General features: G+C 40.4%; 1 protein-coding gene across 3 annotated transcripts in view; it reads right to left on the bottom strand.

Annotated features, from left to right (window-relative positions):
* FOCAD (focadhesin) overlaps nt 1-24142 on the bottom strand; it is a 301056-nt gene that overhangs the window by 113635 nt on the left and 163279 nt on the right. For all 3 annotated transcript variants that reach the window (XM_084773534.1, XM_084773535.1, XM_084773536.1), the window contains 3 exons: nt 7125-7259; nt 2420-2470; nt 1190-1273 (listed from right to left, as the gene is read on the bottom strand). In XM_084773534.1, coding sequence (XP_084629660.1) covers nt 1190-1273; nt 2420-2470; nt 7125-7259 — 270 coding nt within the window. The remainder of the gene's footprint in view (nt 1-1189; nt 1274-2419; nt 2471-7124; nt 7260-24142) is intronic.

The following is a 24142-nucleotide window of genomic DNA, read 5'->3' as shown; positions in this document are numbered from 1 at the left end:
AAGCTGGCCAGTCAAGTCTTTGTGAGTCCTCAGCGGTACAGGAAACCCTGCTTGCTTAAGACGTGGCTTCACAGGACCTTCTGTTCTACTTATTTTATATGGCAGCTCCAATTCAATCCAGTAAACATTAACTTGGCCACACCCCTACTAGCTTCTGATCTCAGCAAGGACTTAAGGCAGAACAAAATTTGTGCCTGAGGATGCAAAAGAATTCACAACATTTGCTTCATAACGTTTCTGGGTAATGGTATACGTAACTTCACATAATACAATATCACCTTTTACCATAAGGCATGAATTAGTCATCTGTACTATTTGGACTCATAGTGGCAATGAAAGCAAAATCAGAGCCTGAACTCCTTAACATGATCCACTATATGAAAGCTAGTTGAATTAGGTAAGTACTATATTTTTCTTGCTTTCTATAAAGACAGTGTCTCACTATGTAGCCCCTGGCTGGCCTGAAACTTGCTATGTAGACCAGGTTGGCCTAGAACTCATGTAGACTTACCTACCTTTGTGTCCCTAGAATGCTGGGATTACGGGAATATACCATTACACCCATCAGATACTAAACTTTAGCTTAAAATATAAATAATGACCTAACATGTACAAGGCTAGAGCCCCTTCCCCAGCACTTCAATAACAACAAAAACATTAATAACTTACTTATTTTAAAAGCTGAGATAATGCCATACTTTTTGTTGAGCCATAAAAAGTAATGACACTTTCTTCATGCCATATAAATAATTTCCCATTTTACTAAAAGGGAGATTTTTTTTCCCTTAGGGCATTTGTTGTTTGTGAAAAATAAAGGTCTTCAGCAGCAGAGGAGATAGAACTATTAATCTGTGGAGCCATGCTTAGACTTGATGAACTCCCGACAGCACTCTGGCGTGACAGGAAAGTGGCTCCTAGAGCAGCACACAACTTCCAGGCAAGCCATGACCCGGCCACTCAAGATGGCTCCATCTGCACCACAGTGCGTTTCACGTGCTTCAAGGATATTCAGACTCATCACTTATGAAGCATACGACCTCGCAGGTTTACAGATTAAAAAGAATAATGAACAAGTTACACTATCTGGACGCTAGGCCTAGAGGTATATAAACACATTCATCAGGCAAAGAGCTCCCATAAGACGGAGAAATAATCACGAGGTGGCAGTGGAAAAAGCAGGGGTGCCTACCTGTTCTGGCAGGTGAAGGATGGTGTGTTCCCCTGCATTGAAGTGAGACAGAGATTTATACGCAGCACTTGCTACAATGGGATCCTGGATGAGACAAACGGAAAGCAACACACATAAACATCACATATCTAGAGGAGGCAAGAAACCTTCCCTGACCCATGCCAGGCCTCCACGGGCAGTGTTTGAGAAAAGACACGCAAGTGCTGCAAAGGCCAAAAGGACATTTACCAGACACTTGGGAAGAGAAAGTGTTTATTTCAAAGAAATACTGTGTGGTGTGTGTGTGTGTGTGTGTGTGTGTGTGTGTGTGTGTGTGTGTGTGTGTGTGTGTGTGTGTATTGGAGGGGTTTAAAAAGAAATTTTAAACTACAAAAACAAAAAAACCATTAAGACAGAAGTAAAAATGACTGGCCACCATCAAGTATTCTTCTGGGGAAACTGCCCCAAATAGGAGCAGAAAATAAAGATGGGCTTCTGGTCTCAGAAACACTAAATTTTTTATCCTGATTTGGACCTTATAAATTTCCTAATTACTCAGATCCCTCTGAATCAGTATGGTTCAGTAGGATTGCGAGGGTTTGGATTCTGACAAACTCGTGTTTAACAACACAAGTAGGCTGTAGGCCAAGCTCCTACACACACAGGTCAGGTGTGACGGCTTCAGCTCTCCACACTCTTCAGTGGAAATGGTCCCTACAAACCGTCCTCAAGGACTTGGCGGGGATGGCTTCTGTATTTGGGAAACAAGACTACCTGAGTTCCATCCCAAGAACCCACACAAAATAATAAAATAAAATAAAAGGTTCAGCATAGTGACACACATCTGGAACCCTATCACCGGGGAGGCAGCGACAGGCAGTTCCCCAGGTCTCACTGCGTGGCATTTGCAGTTATCCTCTGGGCCCCACATACATCAAATATACATGTACCCACATGAACACATATGTACTCATATAAACATACAAACTGTACTGTACTAGGCCCTTTGGGGGGTACATTTATGTTGATGGGCCAGAGCAGAAAAAGTAAGGAACCAAGTAAAACACAGGACAATGCCAACAACCCTGTGGTTATTAGTGAGAGCAGTTGAGAACAGTTTTTAAATCTGAACTTACTACTTTTTTAAAAAAGAAAACCAAGACTCCAGCTCAGGAGAGCTGTTTGTGTTGAGCGTGTTTCCCCAGCTCTCTCCCGGGGCTGCTCGACATCACTGAGATCCCTAGGAAATACCTTGCTTTGAGTGTGACTCCACAGGAAGCTGATGGCTTGAACTTTAAAATTCTGAAAAATCAGAAAACACAAAGGGGAAAAAAAATTAAGAAAAGGTTTGACGTAAAATGAAGAATCTGAAATAACAAACAGTAGAAAACAAGCTGCTTTTTAAGCTGCTGCATCATTAACTGACTCAGCCTGTTGCTCAGAAAAGAAAACCACTCAAACTCAGCATGTAAGCACGTTTACCTGAAATGCTGAGATGACACGATCTAGAAACCTGACCACCACCTCTGACCTTTTAAGTCCCGATACAAATGTCACTTCTTCATGGCACTAGGCTTAGCCCCCGTCCTCGGTCACCTTCCTCCACCTGGAGGCATGCCAGGTGCACAGCAGCATGTGGTGTGATGAACTCCCTGTTCAGCTGCGCATGCCATACAGCAGTCACTGTGCCTTCTTCATTTCAGGGGCTTCAAACACAGATCCTAGGCCTATTCCTTCTCACGACAATGACTTAATAAATAATTAGTCCAACTCAGAACTGTTTGCCAGCTGGTACTCAGGGTCTTCTTTGTGTCGGGCAGGGTTAGGGTTAGCTGGACCTCTGAATCAGTCCTTCCTTCCTCCTTGGCTGTATAAAGTCCATGCCCCAGACGTCAATGGGAAGCAACATTACGCACAGTCAACGGCAAAGTCCAATGATGTCAATTAAATCAGCATTGCTAATGGTCCCCCTAACAAGGTTTGTTGCTTCCTCTATGACACTCATTTCCCAGCCTTTGAACTTTGGGAGAAAAGGACATGGACCACAGAGTACAACAGGAAAGTAGAGGGCATCTAGCTAGAAAGCCCGGGTTCGGATACCAACTTTAATTAGTTAAGGCTCTTGCCAGGTACATACCACACTCAATAAATGCTGATTATTTTGAGTGGATATGACTCTTAAAAACCTCAAAGCTTCAATTTTAGTAAGAATTTGAAAATAATATCTACCATTAGTTATCAGTACCATTATGGCCTAATATGGTTTGAATAAACATATTCTGATATACCTTAACTTATGGAAGGCTAATTTAAAAGCAAAATCCAATTAAATCCTGGACTCTATGATCCACTGTGTGGACTTTAATGGAGAAAATTATGTATCCCTGTATTATAAAATAGAAGTCAATTTCATAGAAACATACAAAGAAGTTGGAGTGTAGCAGACTTCTGTTAGATAAAAATCCTCAAAGAATAGGATGAGATAGAGCAAGTCATTAATTCATAAAGCAGATTGTTAAAATTAAAGATGAAAAGAAAGGAAGTCTAGTCAGGGGAAACAGCATGAACAAAAGTAGAGAGATTTGGAGACATATTGGGAGACAACCTTTGTTTCACTGGATGGCTGGGTAGGGGACAATAGAAAAGAGCCATGCATAGAATGCAGAATTGGTTTACTGGAGTTCACTCAACAATCTGAAATGTCTGAAATGACTAGGGAATAAAGTGTTATTAAAAAAAATGCTTTGGGGCCCTGAGGAGAGCTGGCCCCAAGGTCTTGAGAACAGAAGAGTTGGCCTCACCAGTGCTGTGGCACTGCATGAGCTAGCCGGGGCAGTGCTGGAGAGCTCACCCTGGTGGTGCTGGCCCAGGAAAGCTGGTGGGCTTACCAATGCAGCTACGGTCCAGGCCCAGATCTGGGGCTTTGAGTTGACCCACCTCAAAATCTACCTCATCGATGAGCTGCTAGAGCACTGGAGGGGCCACTCCTGCAGATTTCAAGCTGCGGGATCTCCATGGCACAGGGAAACAACAAGATATCTAAAAGGAGTCCCTGTGAGGATCCAGTACTAATGGTGTATCAGACGCCAGAGGCCTCAAACGAGACCAATAGCTCATGGCAATGAACATTTGCAAGAGAAGATGTGTGGACAAAGGGGTACACTGTGGGACACACTGTGACACACCACAGCTTCCACCATGAGATGTTTTGGTTTTGGTTTGTTAGTTTGGTTTGGTTTGGTTTAATCCTCTCCTCTTCTCTCCTCTCTTCTTCTTCTTCCCTCTAAGTCAGGATGGTCTGTACGGGAACAGTACCCACTACAAGGGCAGAGAGCAGATAGAGGAGATGGGGAGATGAGTGGGATTAGGGTGCATGATGTGAAATTCAGAAAGGATTAATAAAAAGCTTTTTTTAAAGAAAAAAATGTTTTGGGAAACTGAGTTTATCTCTGGTATGGATCCACGTTAAGTACTAAGCAGTTAGAAGAAAGCTACACACATAGGAAGCGCGAGAGAGCTAGGACAGACAGAAGACTAAAGAGGGAGGAAGGAGAGATGAGAAAGAAGAAAGGTCAAAGATAGGGGAAGTGAGACAAGGAGATGGAAGAAAGAAGTGGGAGGAGGAGGAGGGAGAGGAAGGAAGGGAGGGGATCGAGGGATGATGGGGGAAGAAGAGAGGCAGAATCTTGCCACTTCATTCTGCTAACCAGTGGGGTACTGCTCCCATACAGACCACCCTGACTTAGAGGGAAGAAATGGGTTAAATGGTCTCAATGCAATTTGCCTAAATGACAGAAAAATGTTGACTTATAAAGACAAACCACGTAGATGTGAAATCTGAAAGAAACGATAACCTAGGTCAAAGGTATTTCTCAGCCATGAATATACAATCAACAAAACCAACACATAAAAAACATTTTACAAAGTAATCGATAATAAAATCTGAAGAACTCTAAGTACAGGCAAATCAAAAGCATAAGATTTCAGCCCTTGAAGAGAGAAAATGAATGAGCCCAACACACCATTGCTGTAGATTTTAGTTAGCTCTTGAACACTTACTCTCTAGGTCCGGGCAAGCTAAGGCCGATTACACGAGTATTATAGCCAGAAACAAAGACAACTACTGCACTACACACCCTAAGGGTGACAACTGCATTGGTTCCACAGCTCATTCGACAATTACATGTGCAGTATATACTCTGTGCAGGCATAGTCCTAGATATCAACCATAGCAATGATAAACTTGATTTTATTCATTTTGCAGCATTTTAAATGACTGGGAACTGGTTCAGAGAGAGAAAAGGTTCAGCAGTAAAAACATCTCCTGCTGTTCTAGAAGACCAAGTTATGGTCCCAGAACCCATGCTAGGTGGTTCACAACAACCTGTAACTCCAGCTTCATGGAATCCAACACCCTTTTCTGGCCTCTGAAGATACCCAAACACACATGACACATGCATACACATGCACACATGTGACACACATCCATAAATAAAAAATAACTCTTTAAAGTGACTAGAAGGATCTTCTGATATTTCCATCTCATCATCTGATCTGAAACACACAAAGACCATTACAGAATCTTCAAGTATGGTAGTTTATTAGAATCCTTGAGTCACTAAACTGGAAGTTCACCAGTAAAAACACACTATAGCTCTTTGAAGAAAAAGGAGTAAATGGTGAGAAAAAGAGACTATAGCTTACAAAAGTGAAAGCATAAATGTAATTTTTATTGTTTGACTATTTCACCCAAAGAAGAGCTAGGAAGAAAGTATTAAGAAGCACCATAGATCAATCCATTTGTCCATAAATTTCGGGAATTCCTTGTTTTTAATAGCTGAGTAGTATTCCACAGCGTAAATGTACCAAAGTTTCTTTATCCAATATTCTACTGAGGGACACTTAGGCTGTTTCCATGTTCTGGCTATTATGAATAAGGCTGCTATGAACATTGTAGAGCATATGTCCCTGTTGTGTTCTGGAGCTTCTTCTGTGTATATTCCAAGGAGTGGAATAGCTGGGTCTTGAGGAAGCCCTATTCCCAGTTTTCTGACATAGCGCCAGATAGATTTCCAATGTGGTTGTACTAGTTTGCATTCCCACCAGTGGACACTAGCCCAAGGGGCATGTCCCATGAAAGTCTCCACTTATCAAGAAAGTGGGACAGAGGAGAGGACATCGTATTGGGACTTTAGGCGAGAGAAGCATGGGATAATGGGGAAATAGAAGGATCCACAGGGTCCTAGAAACCTACAAGAAGAACATTATGATGGACGGATCTGGGCCCAGAGGTCCTGCTCAATATATGGCACCAGCCAAGGACAGTATGTGCAGTAAACTTCGAACCCCTACCCAGATCTAGCCAATGGACAGGACATTCTCCACAGTTGAGTGGAGAGTGGGGTCTGACTTTCACACGAACTCTGGTGCCCTGGATGGGGAGGCCTGGTGGCACTCAGAGGAAGGATAGCAGGCCACCAAGAAGAGACTTGATACCCTATGAGTATATACAGGGGGAGGAAGTCCCCATCAGTCACAGTCATAGAGGAGGGAAGTAGGGGGGAAGCAGGAGGGAGGGAGGGAGGAATGGAAGGATACAAGGGATGGGATACCTATTGAGATGTATGAATTAATAAAAAATAAATTAAAAAAAAGGAGCACCATAGAGATCTTACAGCAAAGATTATCACAAGTGTTTCAGGCCATTATAGTGATAAATACAAGTTTATAAAAGTGGGGAAATCCATCCTACCTCTAAAAGTTTTATTGCTTACATTTTATAACACTTTAAAGAATAATTTTAAACAGTTAATCTTATATACTATTATTTTAGAAGCCATACTTTTAAAATACATTTTTAAAATTTGACAATTCTTATAATTAAAAAAAAATGCCTTTTTATGTAAACTAGTTGTTAAAATGAAGAATTGCAGCTTCTTGAGCTCCAAACATGTACCTCATACTCAGCAGTATTGACTGTTAAGGAAGGAACCAAAGAAAACAGTTCACTCAGGGTCTTCAGTATGAGCGGTCTCCGGTCACAACTCAACTTTGGAGAGAGAGCATTCCATGTGGAGCGAATGCAGACAACCTATGAAAAAATGTAGAAAGTCAGTAAGAAAATTCAAGCTCATAAAAAGTCATAAGTTAAGAGTATTACAACCCAGGCATGGCAGTACAGGCAGTAGGATTTGAAGTCAAATTTGTCTATATCGCTAAACAAATTCAAGGCCACCCTGGGCAACTTAGCAAGACTCGGTCTCAAAACAGAAATTAAAAATATAAAAATAAAAAATAAAAAAGGAAGTGTACTGGGGAGAGCTCAGTGGGAGTATTTTTTAACATGTTGAAGGCCATGGGATCACTCTCAATCATCAGTACTGCAAAGAGTAGTAGAGATTCTCTATTTCAATACAAGAATAAAGAAATAAAAACATTATAATAAAATAAGATTTTATAAGGCAGTAACCATGCAAAAGTTTTAGATCCATTAAATTGTTGAAGACACAACTTGCCTTGTAGAACTGTTTTGGTTTTTTGTTTTATTTTGTTTTGTTTTTAACTACTTCGTTTCAGTTACCAAACAAATCCTGTGATGGTTGAAATATCAAACATCACTCCTACCTCACACCAACACTTAGTGCCCAGTTCATAAAGTGTGCTAACCACATCAATGAAATAATTAATCCATTCATAACTTCATAGCTGAATAAATTAATAGGAGGTGGCATCTGTTAGAGAGGGTGGGTCACCCGGGCTGTGCTTACGAACAGTGCATCTTGTCATTGGTATTCTCCCTTGCCTCTCCCTCTCCTCTCCCTCCCCGCCTCCCAAACTCCTTAGGCTGCCATGAGATGATCAGGCCTTCTCTGCCATGTTACGCTGCCATGGAGCCCAAGCTATGGAAACACAACAGTGAGATAGACATTTTACAAGGATGAGGCAAAGCAAAGCTCCCCTCTTAAAAGTCTCTTTCTTGGGTATTTTGTCACAATAATGTCAATATCACATGCGTTCCCCACCCATATATATATATACACACACACACACACACACACACACACACACACACACATACATACTCCCAAAACACACCCAAAAAGGTAAGATAATAATACAATATTTCATCCAGAAAAATGGAAAGAGGGGGTTAATATATACATATTCATATGTATATGAATCAAAAACTTCTTGACTAAATCTGCCTTAGAAAAACGTTAAGGAGATAAGATAATTTTATTTTAAATAATTTAAGAATTTTTAAAGAAACTTTGCATTAAGAGGCTGCTAAGTATTACATCTGAAAACAAACAAAAATGTTATGTCACTTTGTCCTATTTCCTTAAACCAGTGTTCCTAGTCATTGCAATATCTGATTTCACAGTTATTCAAATGTCTTCCTTTATGTTAATTTTACCTGTAACAGATGATTTCTTTCCATTGATAGATATTTTACTAAAATTTTAAGACACAGGCAAGAAAAGTGCCAACAAAGGACCAGTAAGTCCAATTAGTTGACTAATTGGACCAGGATTAATCCTTCTGAAATGTCCGTCTCTTCTTTTATGCTGCAATTAATATATGCAACTTATCTCTATCTACAAACAAATTATTTAGGAAAACCACATGAAGTCATAACTGCAGACATGTCGGACACTACTGTGTGACTCGCCTAAAGGTCATATGGTAATCTTATAGGCCAAGTCAAAGTGGCCACCAGCTCTCCTTTCTCTTCTTTCTATTTCTAACCATTTCCTGAGACAGAAGGGCTGCAAAGCTTCCCCAAGATACTACGCTCAGTAAACTTGCTGCTTGTCCCTGTTTGCCCCTTATCTTGAACGCCTACCTAAAGCCAATCCAGGTTGTTTCAAGAACAGCTTTAAATCCCACTTCCTCAATAAGGTTTTCTCTTAAAATTCAAGTCCTCTTTCTAATCTTCTTTTTTTCCGCTTCAACTTCTAACACTTAAATTGCTGTGCCTCCCAGTTTAGCATAATTATACACTGCCTGGTACTGCTCCCTATTTTTGTATATGGAAACTGTTTCTTCAACTCGATATTAAGGTCTTAAAAGGCAATGACCATGTAGCCTGGTCTTGTCCTTCACTCACCTAACATACTTGTATGTAAGAAAACAACGGTCTTCTTCTTCTTCTAACAGAGTTAGTGTGCCTGGTTTTATGTTGAAGCCTTTAATCCACTTGGACTTTAGGTTTGTGAAGGGTGATAAATAAAGGTCTATTTGCATTTTTCTACATATATACATCCAGTTAGTCCAACACCATTTGTTGAAGATAATATCTTTTTCCCATTGTATGGCTTTGGCTTCTTTCATCAAAAATCAAGTATCCATAGGTTGTGGGTTTATTTCTGTTATTCAATTCGATTCCATTGCTCAACCAGCCTATTGCTATGACGGTGCCATGCTGTTTTTATTACTGTAGCTCTATAGTACAGCTTGCGATCCAGCACAGAGATTCCTCCAGAAGATCTTTTATTGTACAGGATTGTTTTACACCATCCCCAACATGGTGCTCCTTGCCACAGACCCAAAGACCAAAGAGGCCAGTCAGCCATGAACTAAAGCTCCCCCCAAACTCCGGAAAAAAACAAAAAACAAAATAAAACAGTTTTCTTCTAAGTTAATTATCTGAAGTATCCAATATTGCAACAGAAAGCTGACAGAAAAAAAAACCTCTGACCAACATTTACAAATGGAGTTTAATCTCAGAATGGAGCAGGTTGGTTCCAGGGCTAAGACAGTGAAACCGTCAGTCTAGTTTATAAAACACACTGTTTATGCCAGAAAGAAGAGAGGGTCCACAACAGGGTATGGGCTCGTGGAGCAAGCAGAGCTGACCATGTGAATGGTCAGCACTGGGACCATTTGAAAAGGTAGCAACATCAGTAACTAGATTATAATTTGTAGCCACTAATTTGTATTCACTAATATAGCAAATGGAGAAATGAACATATGCATGTAGGACAAGGAACAACCCTTCCTTATAAAAAAAAAAATCCTGAGAAATGTAGAGGCAATGAAAATAAAGTCACCTCCAGGCAAATGCCACAGGACTCGCTGCCATAGCAGCACATACTGATAGGTGACAAATCTGGTGCACAAAGTTTGAGAACAAACAAGCCAACTGTGCCATATAAAAGCATCTTCCCAAGAAAGTTATTAAATATAAATGAAAATAGTAATTATAACAAAGAAATGTGGCATAAATCACCCTTAGCATGGGAACAAGATCTACATTAACAGTAATAAAATATATAGCACATCTCCCTTGACATCGCATGCTAAGACAAGAACTTTAGTTTTGAAATATTCCTGCCAAATCGTGAGGAGTCATCACATATGCCTTTTTTATGGAGCATGTTCCCAAACTGGCCAGCAAGCTTTAAAAGGATCAGGATCACAGAAGCCAAAAGGATAGAAGCACCGAGAAGGATTTGAGATGAGCTGAGAAACATGAAAACCGCGCTCCATGTGGAACGCTGGGGTGGAAGGGAGGGCTGGGGGAGAACGTGAGTGGGAGCCCTGGCCATAAAACTGACGCTAGGTTACTAGCAGGCTACAGTGCCAAGATCGCAGTTCTGATAACTATATTTAAATGACACCCGTGAGCAGTTCAGAGGAGAGGAGGCTGGGTGGAAAATGGACAAGAACTCAACTTTTGTCATTAGTTTTAATAGGACCTTTTTAAAAAGGAAATAATTCACACATTCACACACAACTGCCCCAGGTGAGCAATGCTCAGCATATGCAGTTACATGAGCACCCCATCAGGGTGCAAGCATGTTGGTCACTCTTGACTCACTGCTCACTCTCCATGTTCTCTGAGCCTTGCCACCTCCAAGGAGCTGATGTTCACCTTCTATGTCGAACATCTTGATCGTACCGGGCTTTCCTCATACGTGGAATCCAAGACCATGTGCCCCTTCCCACTGGCTTCCTTCATTTAGGATGCTGTTTTTAAGGTCCACTGTGTTGCAACATGTATTGCCACTTTTAACTGAATATCACTCTGTTCTACTTAATATATTTTCCATATTATTTTTTAACTTCTTCATAACATTTTGAAATTAAGGGTGAAGAGGAGGAGGAGGAGGAAGAGGAGGAAGAGGAGGAGGAGGAGGAGGAGAGAAAAGAAGCACCAAAGAAACAATGGCTAAGAATATCCAGAGTCCATGAAGACATAAACCTCGAACTTCAGGCTTAAGATAAAAGGTTGTTGTTGCTGCTGCTGTTCACACCATGATTTCAATGATGGGAACAAAGGGACCACCTTCCTAGCTAAAAAGAAGAACACATACTACCTGTCAAGGAGCCGCTTAAAACAACAACAGACTTTTCAAAGTTAACGAACCAGAAGATTGTGAAATAAAATCATAAGTACAAATCAAAAGAGGAAACTGCCAGCCCGAAGTGCTAAAGTCACCATTCAATAACAAGGGGAAAACAAGCAAAAGTAAGTATATAAAACCAAGCCAGGTGTGACACCTATGAACCACATGCAGATACAACTTAATATTTAAATACAAATGGCTCGATATCTTGTTGGGTTTGTCTGTGAAGCACTTCATCCCATTCTAAGTGCTTTTGTTATGCATATTTTATTGCTAAAAAAAATAATTTTCCTGTGGTATTCTTCTACAATAGCAGCCACACTGAGAGTAGAGAGAAAGGTAGCTGTGAAAGAGAAAGAGAAGAAGAAAGAGAAAGAGAAAGAGAAAGGTGTACTAGAAGGAGCATGGGATTAGAGCAGACCCCAGGCTTCCCCAGTTCCTAGCTGTGTGACTACTGCAAACCCATTAATCTCTCTGGCTGTTTCCCAACTGCAAAGTAGAAACAATACTAGTACCACCTGCTCTTTGGATAGGATGAGGTTGATGGTAAAGGCAGCGTCATCGGGACTACTGCATACAAACGTGCTTTATGTGCTGAAAAAGATGGTTATTGCCGTTATAACCAATGGGGGTAAAACCAACAAACCCCAGGAGCACCGGAGCTTTTGCTCCTAATTCCTATGCTGCAGAATTACTTTGTTCCTGCATGGAGCGCAGAGCGCTATCTCCTAATCTTACTTTCAAAAGCTATTTCTAGAGATTCCTGAGAGCGGCCTGCTCCTTTGTCCTCATTCCTTACTCCAGCAGAGAGAAAGCTTTATGGAAACCTTTAGACTATGAAAAATGCCTCATGTGCCCTTTTCATAATGAAGGTAAAAGAAACTGCCTTTACAATTAAAGGACCGAGGGCATCATCACAGAGCGAAGCCCTCTTAAGCCAATTCAGCACACACAATTCACAAAACAGGACGCTTCTGTTACCAAAGCACAATGACCAGGGAGAAGAGGGAGCATAGAGACACACAATCGATCGGACAGAAACAATGGGGAAAGCATTCTTCCTCAGCCAAATCATACGGGCCTAAAGGTTACAAATATTTTTAAGTGACTAACACGCGTTTGTTTGTGCAATTGCAGCCCTTTCCTGCGCAAGACTAGCTCATCAGGAAGGCAGTGTTGTAGGAAGAGAGCCACAAATCTGTATAAAGACAGAGCTGCCTTTTTATGTCTCTTACAACCTAAAGGGCAGTCATCCGATGATTCTTTTCTTACAACCGCCCAACCTCTGTCCTGGTCATGGCCAAGAACACAAAGGCACATTTCTAGATCCCACCATGGCTAAGAGATGAAATCATCTGCTACTCCCACATTAACAAGCCCCAACACCACTGTCTCATTTCCAAAGCTACTACTCAGAGAGACTGCTCAGTGTTTTGAAAGTCATCTTCAAGGTATTCGGCAACGTGTGCAAGTCACACAGGATGATAATCTTTAATCCAAGACTAATCTAGCAGGCAGGCAGTGGAGGGGTTTCCAGCTCAGGGACCAAGCAGGGTTTTTTAAACCTCTCACATATTACCTCACTCCCTCCTCTCCTCCCTGTCCCGCCCCATGCACTCTTCCTGTTTCCCTTCAGAAAAGGGCAGGCCTCCCAGGGCTATCAGCCAAACATGGCATATCAAGTTGCAAGAAGATTAGGCATCTTCAGCATCAGTGTCCAGTTCTTTTGTTCGGAAAACATAATTTCTCACAAGCATTATACAGTTCTAATGTTATGATTGTACGAGGTGTGCAGGATGCACAGATCAATTAAGGCTGGTTCTCTGCTCATTGTATGAGCAGAAGTAAGACATTTGCAACTCTTCCTTCATGCCATACTAAGAACGGCCTCTAATTATAAGTCACAGAGAATCTGTGACCAACATGGAGCCTTGTCTATGCATAAACCTTCGTATCTCAGCCAGTCTCAGAGCTGTTCCCATGTAGTGGGATTAGCAATATACGTTACGTGCTTGTTCTTCAGTTTGAATTCTTTACATCCTGATTGCAGCCCCCTCCCTCATCACCTGCCGATCCCATCCCCTCCCTCACCCCCTTTCCCTCCCTCTCCTAGTCCTTAGCAAGGGGAACCCTCCTCCCCTAACCTCTGACCTCAGTTTATCCAGTGTCCTCTGTACTACCTTAACCTCTTCCTCTGTGGCCTGGCAAGGCCACCCCACCAGGCTGGAAGTGAACAACATTAGGAGGCCTGAGTCCATGTCAGAAGTAGTCCCTACTCCACATATTGTGGGACCCACAAGGAGACTGTGCTGCCTATCTACTACATCTGAGCAGGAGGTCTAGGTCCACATCCTACATGGACCTTGGTTGGCTCATCAGTCTCTGTATTGTAATGTGGTTAACCTGAACTAAGTGGTTAGCATCATCTTATGAGTGAGAATATGTCATGTGTCTCTTTCTGGGTCTGAGTTACCTCACTCAGGATGATTGTCTCTAGTTCCATCCGTTTGCCTGTAAACTTCAAATTTTCTTTGTTTTTGATAACTGAATAGTATTCCAGTATGTAAATGAATCATAGTTTTTTTCATCCATCCTTTGGTGGAGGGACATCTAGGTTGTTTCCAGATTCTGGCTATTATGAACAAGGCTGCCATGAGCAAATGTCCTTGCTGTATGGTGGACCGTCTTTAGGGTATATGCCCGGGAGTGGTATGGCTGGGTCTTGAGGTGGACTTAGTCTCAATTTCCTGAGATAGCGCCACATTGATTTCCATTTCTCTCAGCATGTTGGACGCTGACATCCTGCATCCTCCATGTTCCAGCCCCAGGCACCTCAGTTGCTGTTACCCATCAGAAAGGACAGCTTCCAGGACAGTGCCATAGAAAGCTTCTGATCACAGCATTTCAGACTGTCCCACACAGGACTCCTATTAAGCCTGGAATTTTGCAACATTTGAAAAATGGACCACAAATGCTATCCCTAGCTTACTTAACCATTTCCCCGAATTTTGGAGGGGCCCCTTCAAAGGTATTATTTGCCCTAAACCAGCCTGAATAAACCTTAACAGAACAACATCCCATTTCCTCTAAGGGGGTTGGGTAGGTTTCTGTTTATTCTCTTGGTCTATGGATGCTTGTTTTCATCGGGAGTTGGTTATAAGTTATTATTTGCCTTATACGAAGAGAAAACTAGGTTGGACTCAGGGATGTCTCTCTTTTCCTTTATCTTTCTTTTATAGGTAAGGAGATAGAAGATAAAAAGAAAGAAAGGGGGATATAGAAATATAGAGGGAGGATAGAACAAAAAGATTATTGAATCTACTCCTCATCTCAAGGCCTTAATGGTTACTCACAAATAAGGTTATTTTTAATTGAGTGGTATTGAATTTTGTATATTGATGCAAGTCATGGTCATGTCAAATACTAGTCTAATCACAAGAATATATTATATTCTAGGTCTAATAGTTAGATGTGATTCTATAGATATATAAGGTAAAATAGTTAAATAAGGGCTTCAAAAGCCTCAAAGACCTACAGGAGATGGCATTTAAAGATGTTTTTTATTATTCTAAAGATTCTTTGACAACAAGACAAGTTAACTCCCGGCAACACCCAACCTGCCTCAAAGAAGATGATGAGCATCAAATAAACTCCTTATGGAGTTGGCTTCAAATGGCAAACCAGCCAATGGGCAAAATGTCCTCATTTCTGCCACAGACAGCCTAAGTCATCTTCTCACTCTGGGTTTCTAAGGTCATCTCTTCCTTTTTTTTTTTTTTTTTTTAATTTTTATTTTTTGATGAAAGTAAGACTCCAAGGTGGAAAGAAAGAAAGAAAGAAAGAAAGAAAGAAAGAAAGAAAGAAAGAAAGAGAGAGAAATTCAACTAGCATAGTTTAAGACATACCCACCCACCCACAAAAAGAACCCAAAGACAACTACAGAAATCGAAAGCAGTGTAAAGTGAGTATTTACCACCACAAGAACAAAATGTCATCCACCTAAGGATGGCACAGGCCTGTAAATCCCAATGCTCTGGGAACTGACATCGGAGGATAATGAGCTCAAGGCCAACGTAGGCTATTTTTTAAGAACCAATTTTTTTTAGAAGTCAAACAATTTAAATATCAATCATGTGAATTTTAAAACCGTCTTTAAAATAGAAGACTATAATGAGCACACACATTGAAAAGTATGGCCTACTGAGTTTTCCTAATGAAAATTGATATGCTATGTGCTACAAAACTTGATAAATTAAGCAGTTGCTTCAGAGCTTCCCAAAGTACTGTAGAAAACAATTACATGCTGAAAAGATAATGCGCTGATACATCTATTGAACCTAAATAACTTTAAGAGATGAAATTAAACAAGCATATTTCTTTTTTTTTTTACGATTTATTTATTATTATGTATACAGTGCTCTGCCTGCATGTACACCTGCAGGCCAGAAGAGGGCATCAGATCACACAGATCACATTATAGATGGTTGTGAGCCACCATGTGGTTGCTGGGAATTGAACTCATGACCTCTAGAAGAACAGTCAGTGCTCTTAACAGCTGGGCCATCTCTTGGTATATTTCTAAATAACCAATACTGACTAACCAAAACCTAAGGTGACTCTGTCCAATGGAAATGATTTTCCACCCCATCTGCACACACACTTGGGGAATAACACCAGGAATGGCTGGCTTACACAGACATCAGTAGTCCCCCAATAAGAAGCATGAAACAATCACTACCCCTCCCAGTAGAAGCAATCTCCTCCTTAGGAAGCTCTGGCTGAAAGACAAAATCAATTACCTACTAGCACCAGTGTGAGAAATGGAGAGAGTCAAAAACAAAAAACAAAAAATGTTTCCTCAAATACAGATCAAAACAAATGTAAGTAAAGTTTTTCGGGTTTTGGTTTGTTTGTTTTCATTCGAGAACAGCATTCCCACACAAAGCAACTTTGTTGACGAAGAAATGAAAAAAATGAATGATGCTGATAATCTCATTACCAACTATCATGGGGTTTGCTCTGCAATGAATGGAAGAGCCACATCCATTCTTTATGATTTAAGAGCCACATATTAGCCAAGTATTATTGTCATGGCTATCAGACTCTATCCCTGTAGTATGAAAACAGCCCAAACCAATATATACACAAATGGGTATGCCTATAGTCTAAGAACTAACTTTGTTTGTTTCTTATGAAACTCTACTTATAAAAACAGATAATGGACTTATTTGGGCCAGGTAGCCATGGTTCACCAGTCCTTGGAACTACAATTTGTGGTTGTTAATTAAAGACAACTTCACAATGAAATTAGATGGACACTCTGAAAGTAGCTCATGCACGAGACTCTCCGCTGGGGAAAGGGTCTTGTTACAGCCCAGTGGCTGATGCAGTAGGCCTAGTGTAGAGGCTAAGAGTCCATTTATAACCACCTCACAGGTAACAATAACTCCTAACAAGAAAACCAGATTTTAGGAGGTATGTCTCTCTAAATTTGAGACCAACATAGTCTACACTGAGAATTCTGAACTAGAAGAGGCTACACAATGACACAAAAGCTAATAACTAGGATGAGGAAGAAGAGAAAGGCAGGAAGGCAGGAAGGCAGGAAGGCAGGAAGACAGAAGGCAGGAAGGCAGGAAGGCAGGAAGGCAGGAAGGCAGGAAGGCAGGAAGGCAGGAAGGCGGAAGGCAGGAAGGCAGGAAGGCAGGAAGGCAGGAAGGCGGAAGGCGGAAGGCAGGAAGGCAGGAAGGCAGGAAGGCGGCAGGAAGGCAGGAAGGCAGGAAGACAGAAGGCAGGAAGGCGGAAGGCAGGAAGGCAGGAAGGCAGGAAGGCAGGAAGGCAGGAAGGCAGGAAGGCAGGAAGGCAGGAAGGCAGGAAGGCAGAAAGGAATATAAACCATACTTCAAGTTGCAAAATACTAAACTGCATTCATAGATTTGTCTTAAAATTTAAACACAGGTAGGAATGTGAGTCAATACACTCTAGACTTTGCTGGAATAGTTCCAATATTAGGAAATCTTATGATTCCCACCCCCACACACATAAATAAGTCAAATTGGCCATGGATTCTAAAGCTAAACCTTTGCTTACACTCTTCCACTTACAAGAGGCAAAAAGTATTTGTTCTCATATTGGAATTTTAAAGATGAGAATATTATAATTTCTAAGCCTTTTCTTACAGTCAGACTAGATTTTTAACATGTTTAATACACACATACAACTACATAACACCACTAAAAATGTTTTTAAATCCCTTGACATTCTGATGGTTCTTTATATCACTTGGCAGTGATATACAACTTTTTAAATTATTCACATAGACTAAATGCTCTGTCAAAAAGCTTTCACTGAAGCTGAATGAGATTAAACCTTAAGAAGTGAAACAAGTTAAGAGTAGCTAATATTTTTCTAAGATGCAAAATTATGTGTCTATTTTTCATCATTTGAGGAGCACAGAGCAAGCAGGTGCTATGGACCAGACACTAAGCTGGAACCCTGAGGAGAGGGAGACGACAAAACAATAGTTGCTATAACACACTCCTTACTTTCCGGAACTCTGGGTAGTAGAGGCTGATACAGGGACATGCATTACAGAGCTCCGGGTGGCGAGTAATTGCACAAGTCATGCATTAGATATAAAGTAAAAAAATAAGGAGGGAGCCAATGTCAGATATGTGATCATGGAGGAGATCATATGGAAGAGCAATTGTGTACCCAACATTGCTAGAGACATCGAACACACTGATTCACCTGTACAGTAAAAGCTGCAATCACAGTGTAACATAGGAAGGTGAGGAGTTATTTCTGTTCATGCAATCTCTAAGACTGCTGCAAACTTTTCACAGTTGGCAACTAACGTTATAAATTTGAGGGTTATGACAGACTTATTTGCTAATACATAGTAAATATTGCTAAATATATAAAAAACTGCTAAAATACTCTACTATGTTTATACTGTGAGATAAATGTCACTGCAAGATCTACAATCATCCATTGTATAAAATATATAGAAAATGCCTAAAAATGTTTTAAAGTACTAATATATATAATATATATATAATGTATGTATATATATATAAATTCTTTTTCTGTTAGAAACTACATTTTCATTCCACTACCTCCTCCTCAGTTTTATCCAAATATATTTTCATGGGTGAAAGCCTGCTATGGATCACCTGTCCCTACCATAAAAGTGTATATATAAATCAGAATTACTTATTTTTCATTTTCTGACACTACTAAACTTAGATACTTTTTAAACTGGGTTGCACAATGGTCACACAAGCAAGAGATAAATATGCAAATATTACAAAGTAGTCATTAGACAGAAAGGGTTCAAAAGTCAGCAATGGCACTGGCGTTGGTAGAGATGGTGACAATTTAAAAATACTTTTCCAGAATGCTGTTTTAAATTCTCCTCTTTCTGATGCTCTGGTACTGTTGTAGGCTACAGTGATGAACCAGAAAGGACTGATAATGAGAGGAATAGTCCTCCTTTTACAAAGTAGAAAGGGAAATTATGAAAAAGAGATTGGAGAAAGGACAACGAGAAGAGCCTAATGCAGATAAATACTTGTGGGGAGGACACAGTAAAAGTAAAGTTCTGGGTATGAAATCAGTTTGAACTAACCATGGCTGCCTAGCCCTTAGGAAATGGTTCTGCCTTGGGCTATAAAGAGGAATCAACCTTTAAGAGCAACCCCTGCTCTTGCAGAGGATCTGGACTCAGTTCCCAGCACCCATAGCAGATGGCTCGCAAGCAAGTATAACTCCAGTTCCAGGGAACTGGGCATGCTCTTGCCTCCTTGGGCACACACGCACATGGTACACATAAACTCATGCAGCCATGCATGCATACACATAAATAAAAATAAAGACATTTCTTTCAAAAGGAAATCACTCACTCTCACAGGCACAGCAGCATGTAGAGCTCTCCTTAGTGAACTGTTGACTGCAAGTCATAAATACCGATACCTTGTACCCAAGCCTTTTAAGAACAAAACAAAACCGAATTGCTCTTAAATACTAAAAGTTCAAAATTTAATTTCCATAAAAATTCTACAAATCTAAGTGAGCTATTAATGCCATCTTAAATTATCCTCGATAACTTAGAGTGCAACTGAGTGATTTAGAAAGTACTAGACAAGCATCTGTGTGACAGCAGCGATGCAGAAGCCTTCCGAGAGAACAGCAGCAGCCGCTGACAAACACGACAGAGAACAGACTGACTTCCAGGAGTCTATTTGCCATGGAAAGAGCATTAAAGAGATGAGAAAGGGGTAGGGGCACAAGGGGAGAGGTTAGGCAAACAGGAAAAAGAAAGAAAATAGCGAAGGGAGATGAAGAAAACCCTTTATTACTTTTCTCATTTCACTTGCAAGAAAACCCCACTAGCTTTACTATTCCTCTATCCAAATTTTAAAATAAAAATTTTTTGTTTAAACTGCCTGTTTATTGTTAACTAACTAATGTACATAAAAATGTTTCTTCCAACCAATACTTTTCAGATATAATTGTCTAATATAAAGGCACTGCAAGGACTAAGAAATCATGTATCAAAACATGTTCTATAGAAATAATACTAATAATAATAACTGAAATCGGTATTCCACAATCTGAAATTCATTAACTACATTATGACTGTGTGGCAAACCAGATGATCAGGTGCCCCCGATATGCCTTTAGTTAAAAACAACAAGAGGGGAGTCTGAGAAGATGGCTCAGTGGATCGCACACTTTCCACAGAAGAATGAGGAGCAGAATTCCAGTCTACAGCATCCATGTAAATACCAGGTGGTCACAGCAACCCAGCTGTAATCCCAACACTCCAGAAGCAGAGTCAGAGACTCTTAAAAGCAAGCTGGCAAGACAGACTAGTCAAACTGGTAATCTCTGGGTTCAATTAAGAAATCCTGACTTAATATTTAAGGTGAGGAGTGACAGAGGAAAACATGTTGGGCTTCAGACACATATACACATATGTGCCTGCAGACATACAAAGCATACACATGTACATGTTTGAAGTCTACACACATTCACAAAAAAGTCACAAGAACATGTATAGTACGCTCATGTTTACAGTATGTATAATTACATTGTATACATAGCATTGTGAATTTTAATCTTTTCTGGATCTCTATAATTTCTGATTTTCAACTTTGGTGGTTTGAATGAGAAATGACAAGCCCTTCAATATTTGGCCCTCAGTTGGTGGTTTAGGTAATATAGCCTTGCTGGAGCAAATATACACCACTGGGGCAACTTTGAGGTTAAAGAGCCTCCACCACTTTAATTTCCTCTTTTTTCTTTGTGCTTGCAGTTCTAGATGTGAGTTCAACCTTGAGGTTTAAAAGCCTCCACCACTTTAATTTGCTCTTTTTTCTTTGTGCTTGCAGTTCTAGATGCGAGTTCTCAGCTCCCTCCTTTAGCTTTCATGTCTTGGCAAATTCATGGCTATGGACCATAAGCCCAAATAAATTCTTTCTTCTATAAATTGCCTTGGTCATGGTATTTGAAAAGTAACTAACATAGACGTTGGTACCAGGAATCCGAGACACTGATGTGAATTACCTAAATGTGTTCATTTTTGCAGAACCATAGATGACCTGTACTTTTGGCTGGAAAGGCAGGTGAGTGCTGGCAGCAGACTGTGATGGGCCATCTTATGAGAACTTGGAAGACGGCAGTGACAAGAGCAATGTAGACTGTGGAAGTGCTACAAGAGGGTCCAGAGGGGAACAATATTTCAGAGGGAACAACCATGTTAGAAAAGTGACTAGATGCTATTGCTGAGGTATTCTGATAAAGCCTCTTGATGCCATCTGACTTTATCCTAAGAACTTTCCTGAGTCTTTAAAAGCAATGGTCCAATTTCATTGACAAAGGCTATTTCAAGGCAGCATAATATTGAGTCTCTAGTGTGGTTGTTATAAATGACAGTTATGCAGGCTTACAATTTAAAGAGTAGGTAATGCAAAAAAAAAAAAAAAAGTGCAGAGTTGAAAGAAAGAAAAACAGTACCCACTAAGCCAAGCCTTGTGCTAAAGGAAATAGAAAGATTAATCCCATTAAGGAGAGGGCTCCAGCTGGAATAGGTGCCCTCAGAGCAAGTGCTCACCTACAAAAGTTTCCAACTTGTGAAAGAAAGAGAGCAAGGCATTGTCTGTTCCTAGAAAACAGCTGAACAAAAGCACTACTGCTCGTGGGGTCCCAGAGGGCCAGGGCCCATCCTAGTGCAGCCGCAGAACATAGCAGTGCCATTCCCAGGAGACTAGCCTTAGAGGTATAAAGAGTACAAGAGTAGAGTGGCCATGGAATCTCTCCATGGTTTCTGAGAGCCACTGAAGCTAAGCAGGGTGTGGCGGGGCAGTTCCTGTTTGAAGACCCTGAGAGGCCATTGCATGAAACTGTGAAAGAGAAGCCTGTACTGTCATAGAAATGCCAAGATGTGGAATATAAGGCAAGGAGAGCTTCACAAAGGGAGCGGGACCAGTTTAAGAAAAAGCTAGAAGAACAGAGCCATCTAAACCCTTTTGACAGTGGACAGGGAACTAAAGAATTTAGTCTTTGCATTCCTGAGACTCAGTCTTGTGTTGGTCCAGTACTTCCTCACTATGCTTGCACTCCTCTTTTGGGGGATGGTAATATATATTTGTGTCATTAAATGTTAGAAGCATATGAGTTGATTTTTTTTTTAATAGGGGGTTACAACTGAGGGATTACCTTGAGTCTCAGAAGAGATTTTGAACTTCGGACTTTTGAACTTTACTTAGACCAAAAGTCTGTGGGCACTTTTGAAGTTAGGCTGAATGCATTTTGCATTGTGGGTGAGTTGTAAATGCCCCCATAGTCTCGGGCACTCAAACACTTGATCCCCAGCTGGTGGCACTACCGCTCTGAGATGTAGCTTTGCTGTTAGGTCACTGAGGACAGGACTTGAGAGTAAAAGCCTCCACTGTTACAGCTCACTCTCCTTTTTCCCTGTAGTTCAAGACATGAGCTCTCAGCTTCCTGCTCCAGCTGCCATGCCTCCCTGCCATGATGGACTCTAATCCTCAGGAACCATAAGCCTAAGTAAACTCTACCTACTATAGGTTACCTTCGTCATAGTATTTTACAACAGCACCAGAAAAGTAACTAATACAGTAAACATATATATAGCATATAGTACATATAATATTTTTAGAGAAATATCCACTCCTTTATGACTTTGATTCTTCTTCAATTAAAATAATTTATTTGGTTTCCTACATCTTACATAAAGCTTCGTCTGTGTTTTTTAAATTATATTTGGCACAGTGGTGACTCTTTCATAAGAACTGACATTTATAGTTTCTCCATCCACCTACTTACATTTTATTTAAACATGAAGGTTTGAGATACTTACTCATACTTTACAAAATAGTGTTAAATGTCTCCTATCATACCAAGGTTATGTACTATTTTACTGACAGACATGTTTATTGTTCCTCCTTCCAAAATGCACAAGCCAGGAACTAATAGCTATTCCTATGACATCAACTAAGTATGCATCTGCTGGTGAGTGCATAATCTACAAACATACATCAGGGAAATGCTGTGGGCACATGAACGAACACACACACACACACACACACACACACACACACACACACACACACACACAGTTTAAAGTACGTAAATGGATAAAAGATTTTCATTTCCCTATAGGACACAAAGAACAACATCCTGGAGGAAGATATTTAGCATGTTCTCCTAGAAAGCACTATGCTATGTGAAAGCCATCTTAAAACACCAAATGTGTGGTTTACTTTTAGAACATGTCCAAAACTGGTATAAAGACAGGAAGTAGGGCACTAATTATATAAGGCTAAAAGTGGGGTGTGGACAGTGGAGGAGATCCCAGGGAGATAGCTGAAGAGTATGGATGTTCCTTTGGGAATGATAACACTGTTCCATACCTGACTGTTATGGCCAAATGGCTCTATGGATACAATAAAAAACAATAATCAGTGGGTACGTAAACTGAGTGAATTTTACTGCGTGTAAATTTTATTTCAATAAAATGTGTTTCTTTTCAGAAAAAGCTTCAATTTATCATAACTGGAGGGCAACTGATGTTTTGGCATCTGTGAGATCTAAGTTCAAAACTCACTGTGTAACCAAAAGTCACCAGAAGAGATAAAGAAGGTCACTTCATATTCATCAAGGGAACAAGACATTATAAACCAAAACAAATATACATCAAACTCAGTGACACCCAATTGCATAAAGTAAATGCTACTAGATAAAAAGCAGCCAACAAATTAATAGTGGACAACATTAGTATCCTGCCTTTCCCAGTAGACTGGTCATCCAGATAAAATGGTAGAGCTAAATGGCACCCCAGATCAAGTGACCTAACAGATAACCACAGGGCATTTCATACAAACACTAGTTATAAATTTTCTCAGCAGCCCATGCAACTTTCCCTAAAGTAGACCACATGTTGGAACACAAAACATGGTCTCAACAATACAGGAGAACTGAAATTGCCTCTTGTATTTTATCTGACCACAGAGGAACAAAGTTTGATCTCAATAGCAATAGAAACTACAAATACTAGTTATGGAAAGTTAGCACACTATTTGATAAATAAAACACT

Source organism: Acomys minous (assembly GCF_964271855.1).
Source record: "Acomys minous genome assembly, chromosome: 1".
Lineage (NCBI taxonomy): Eukaryota > Metazoa > Chordata > Mammalia > Rodentia > Muridae > Acomys > Acomys minous.
The sequence above is the reverse complement of the archived record's forward strand: the minus strand, read 5'-3'. Positions and strand labels throughout refer to the sequence as shown.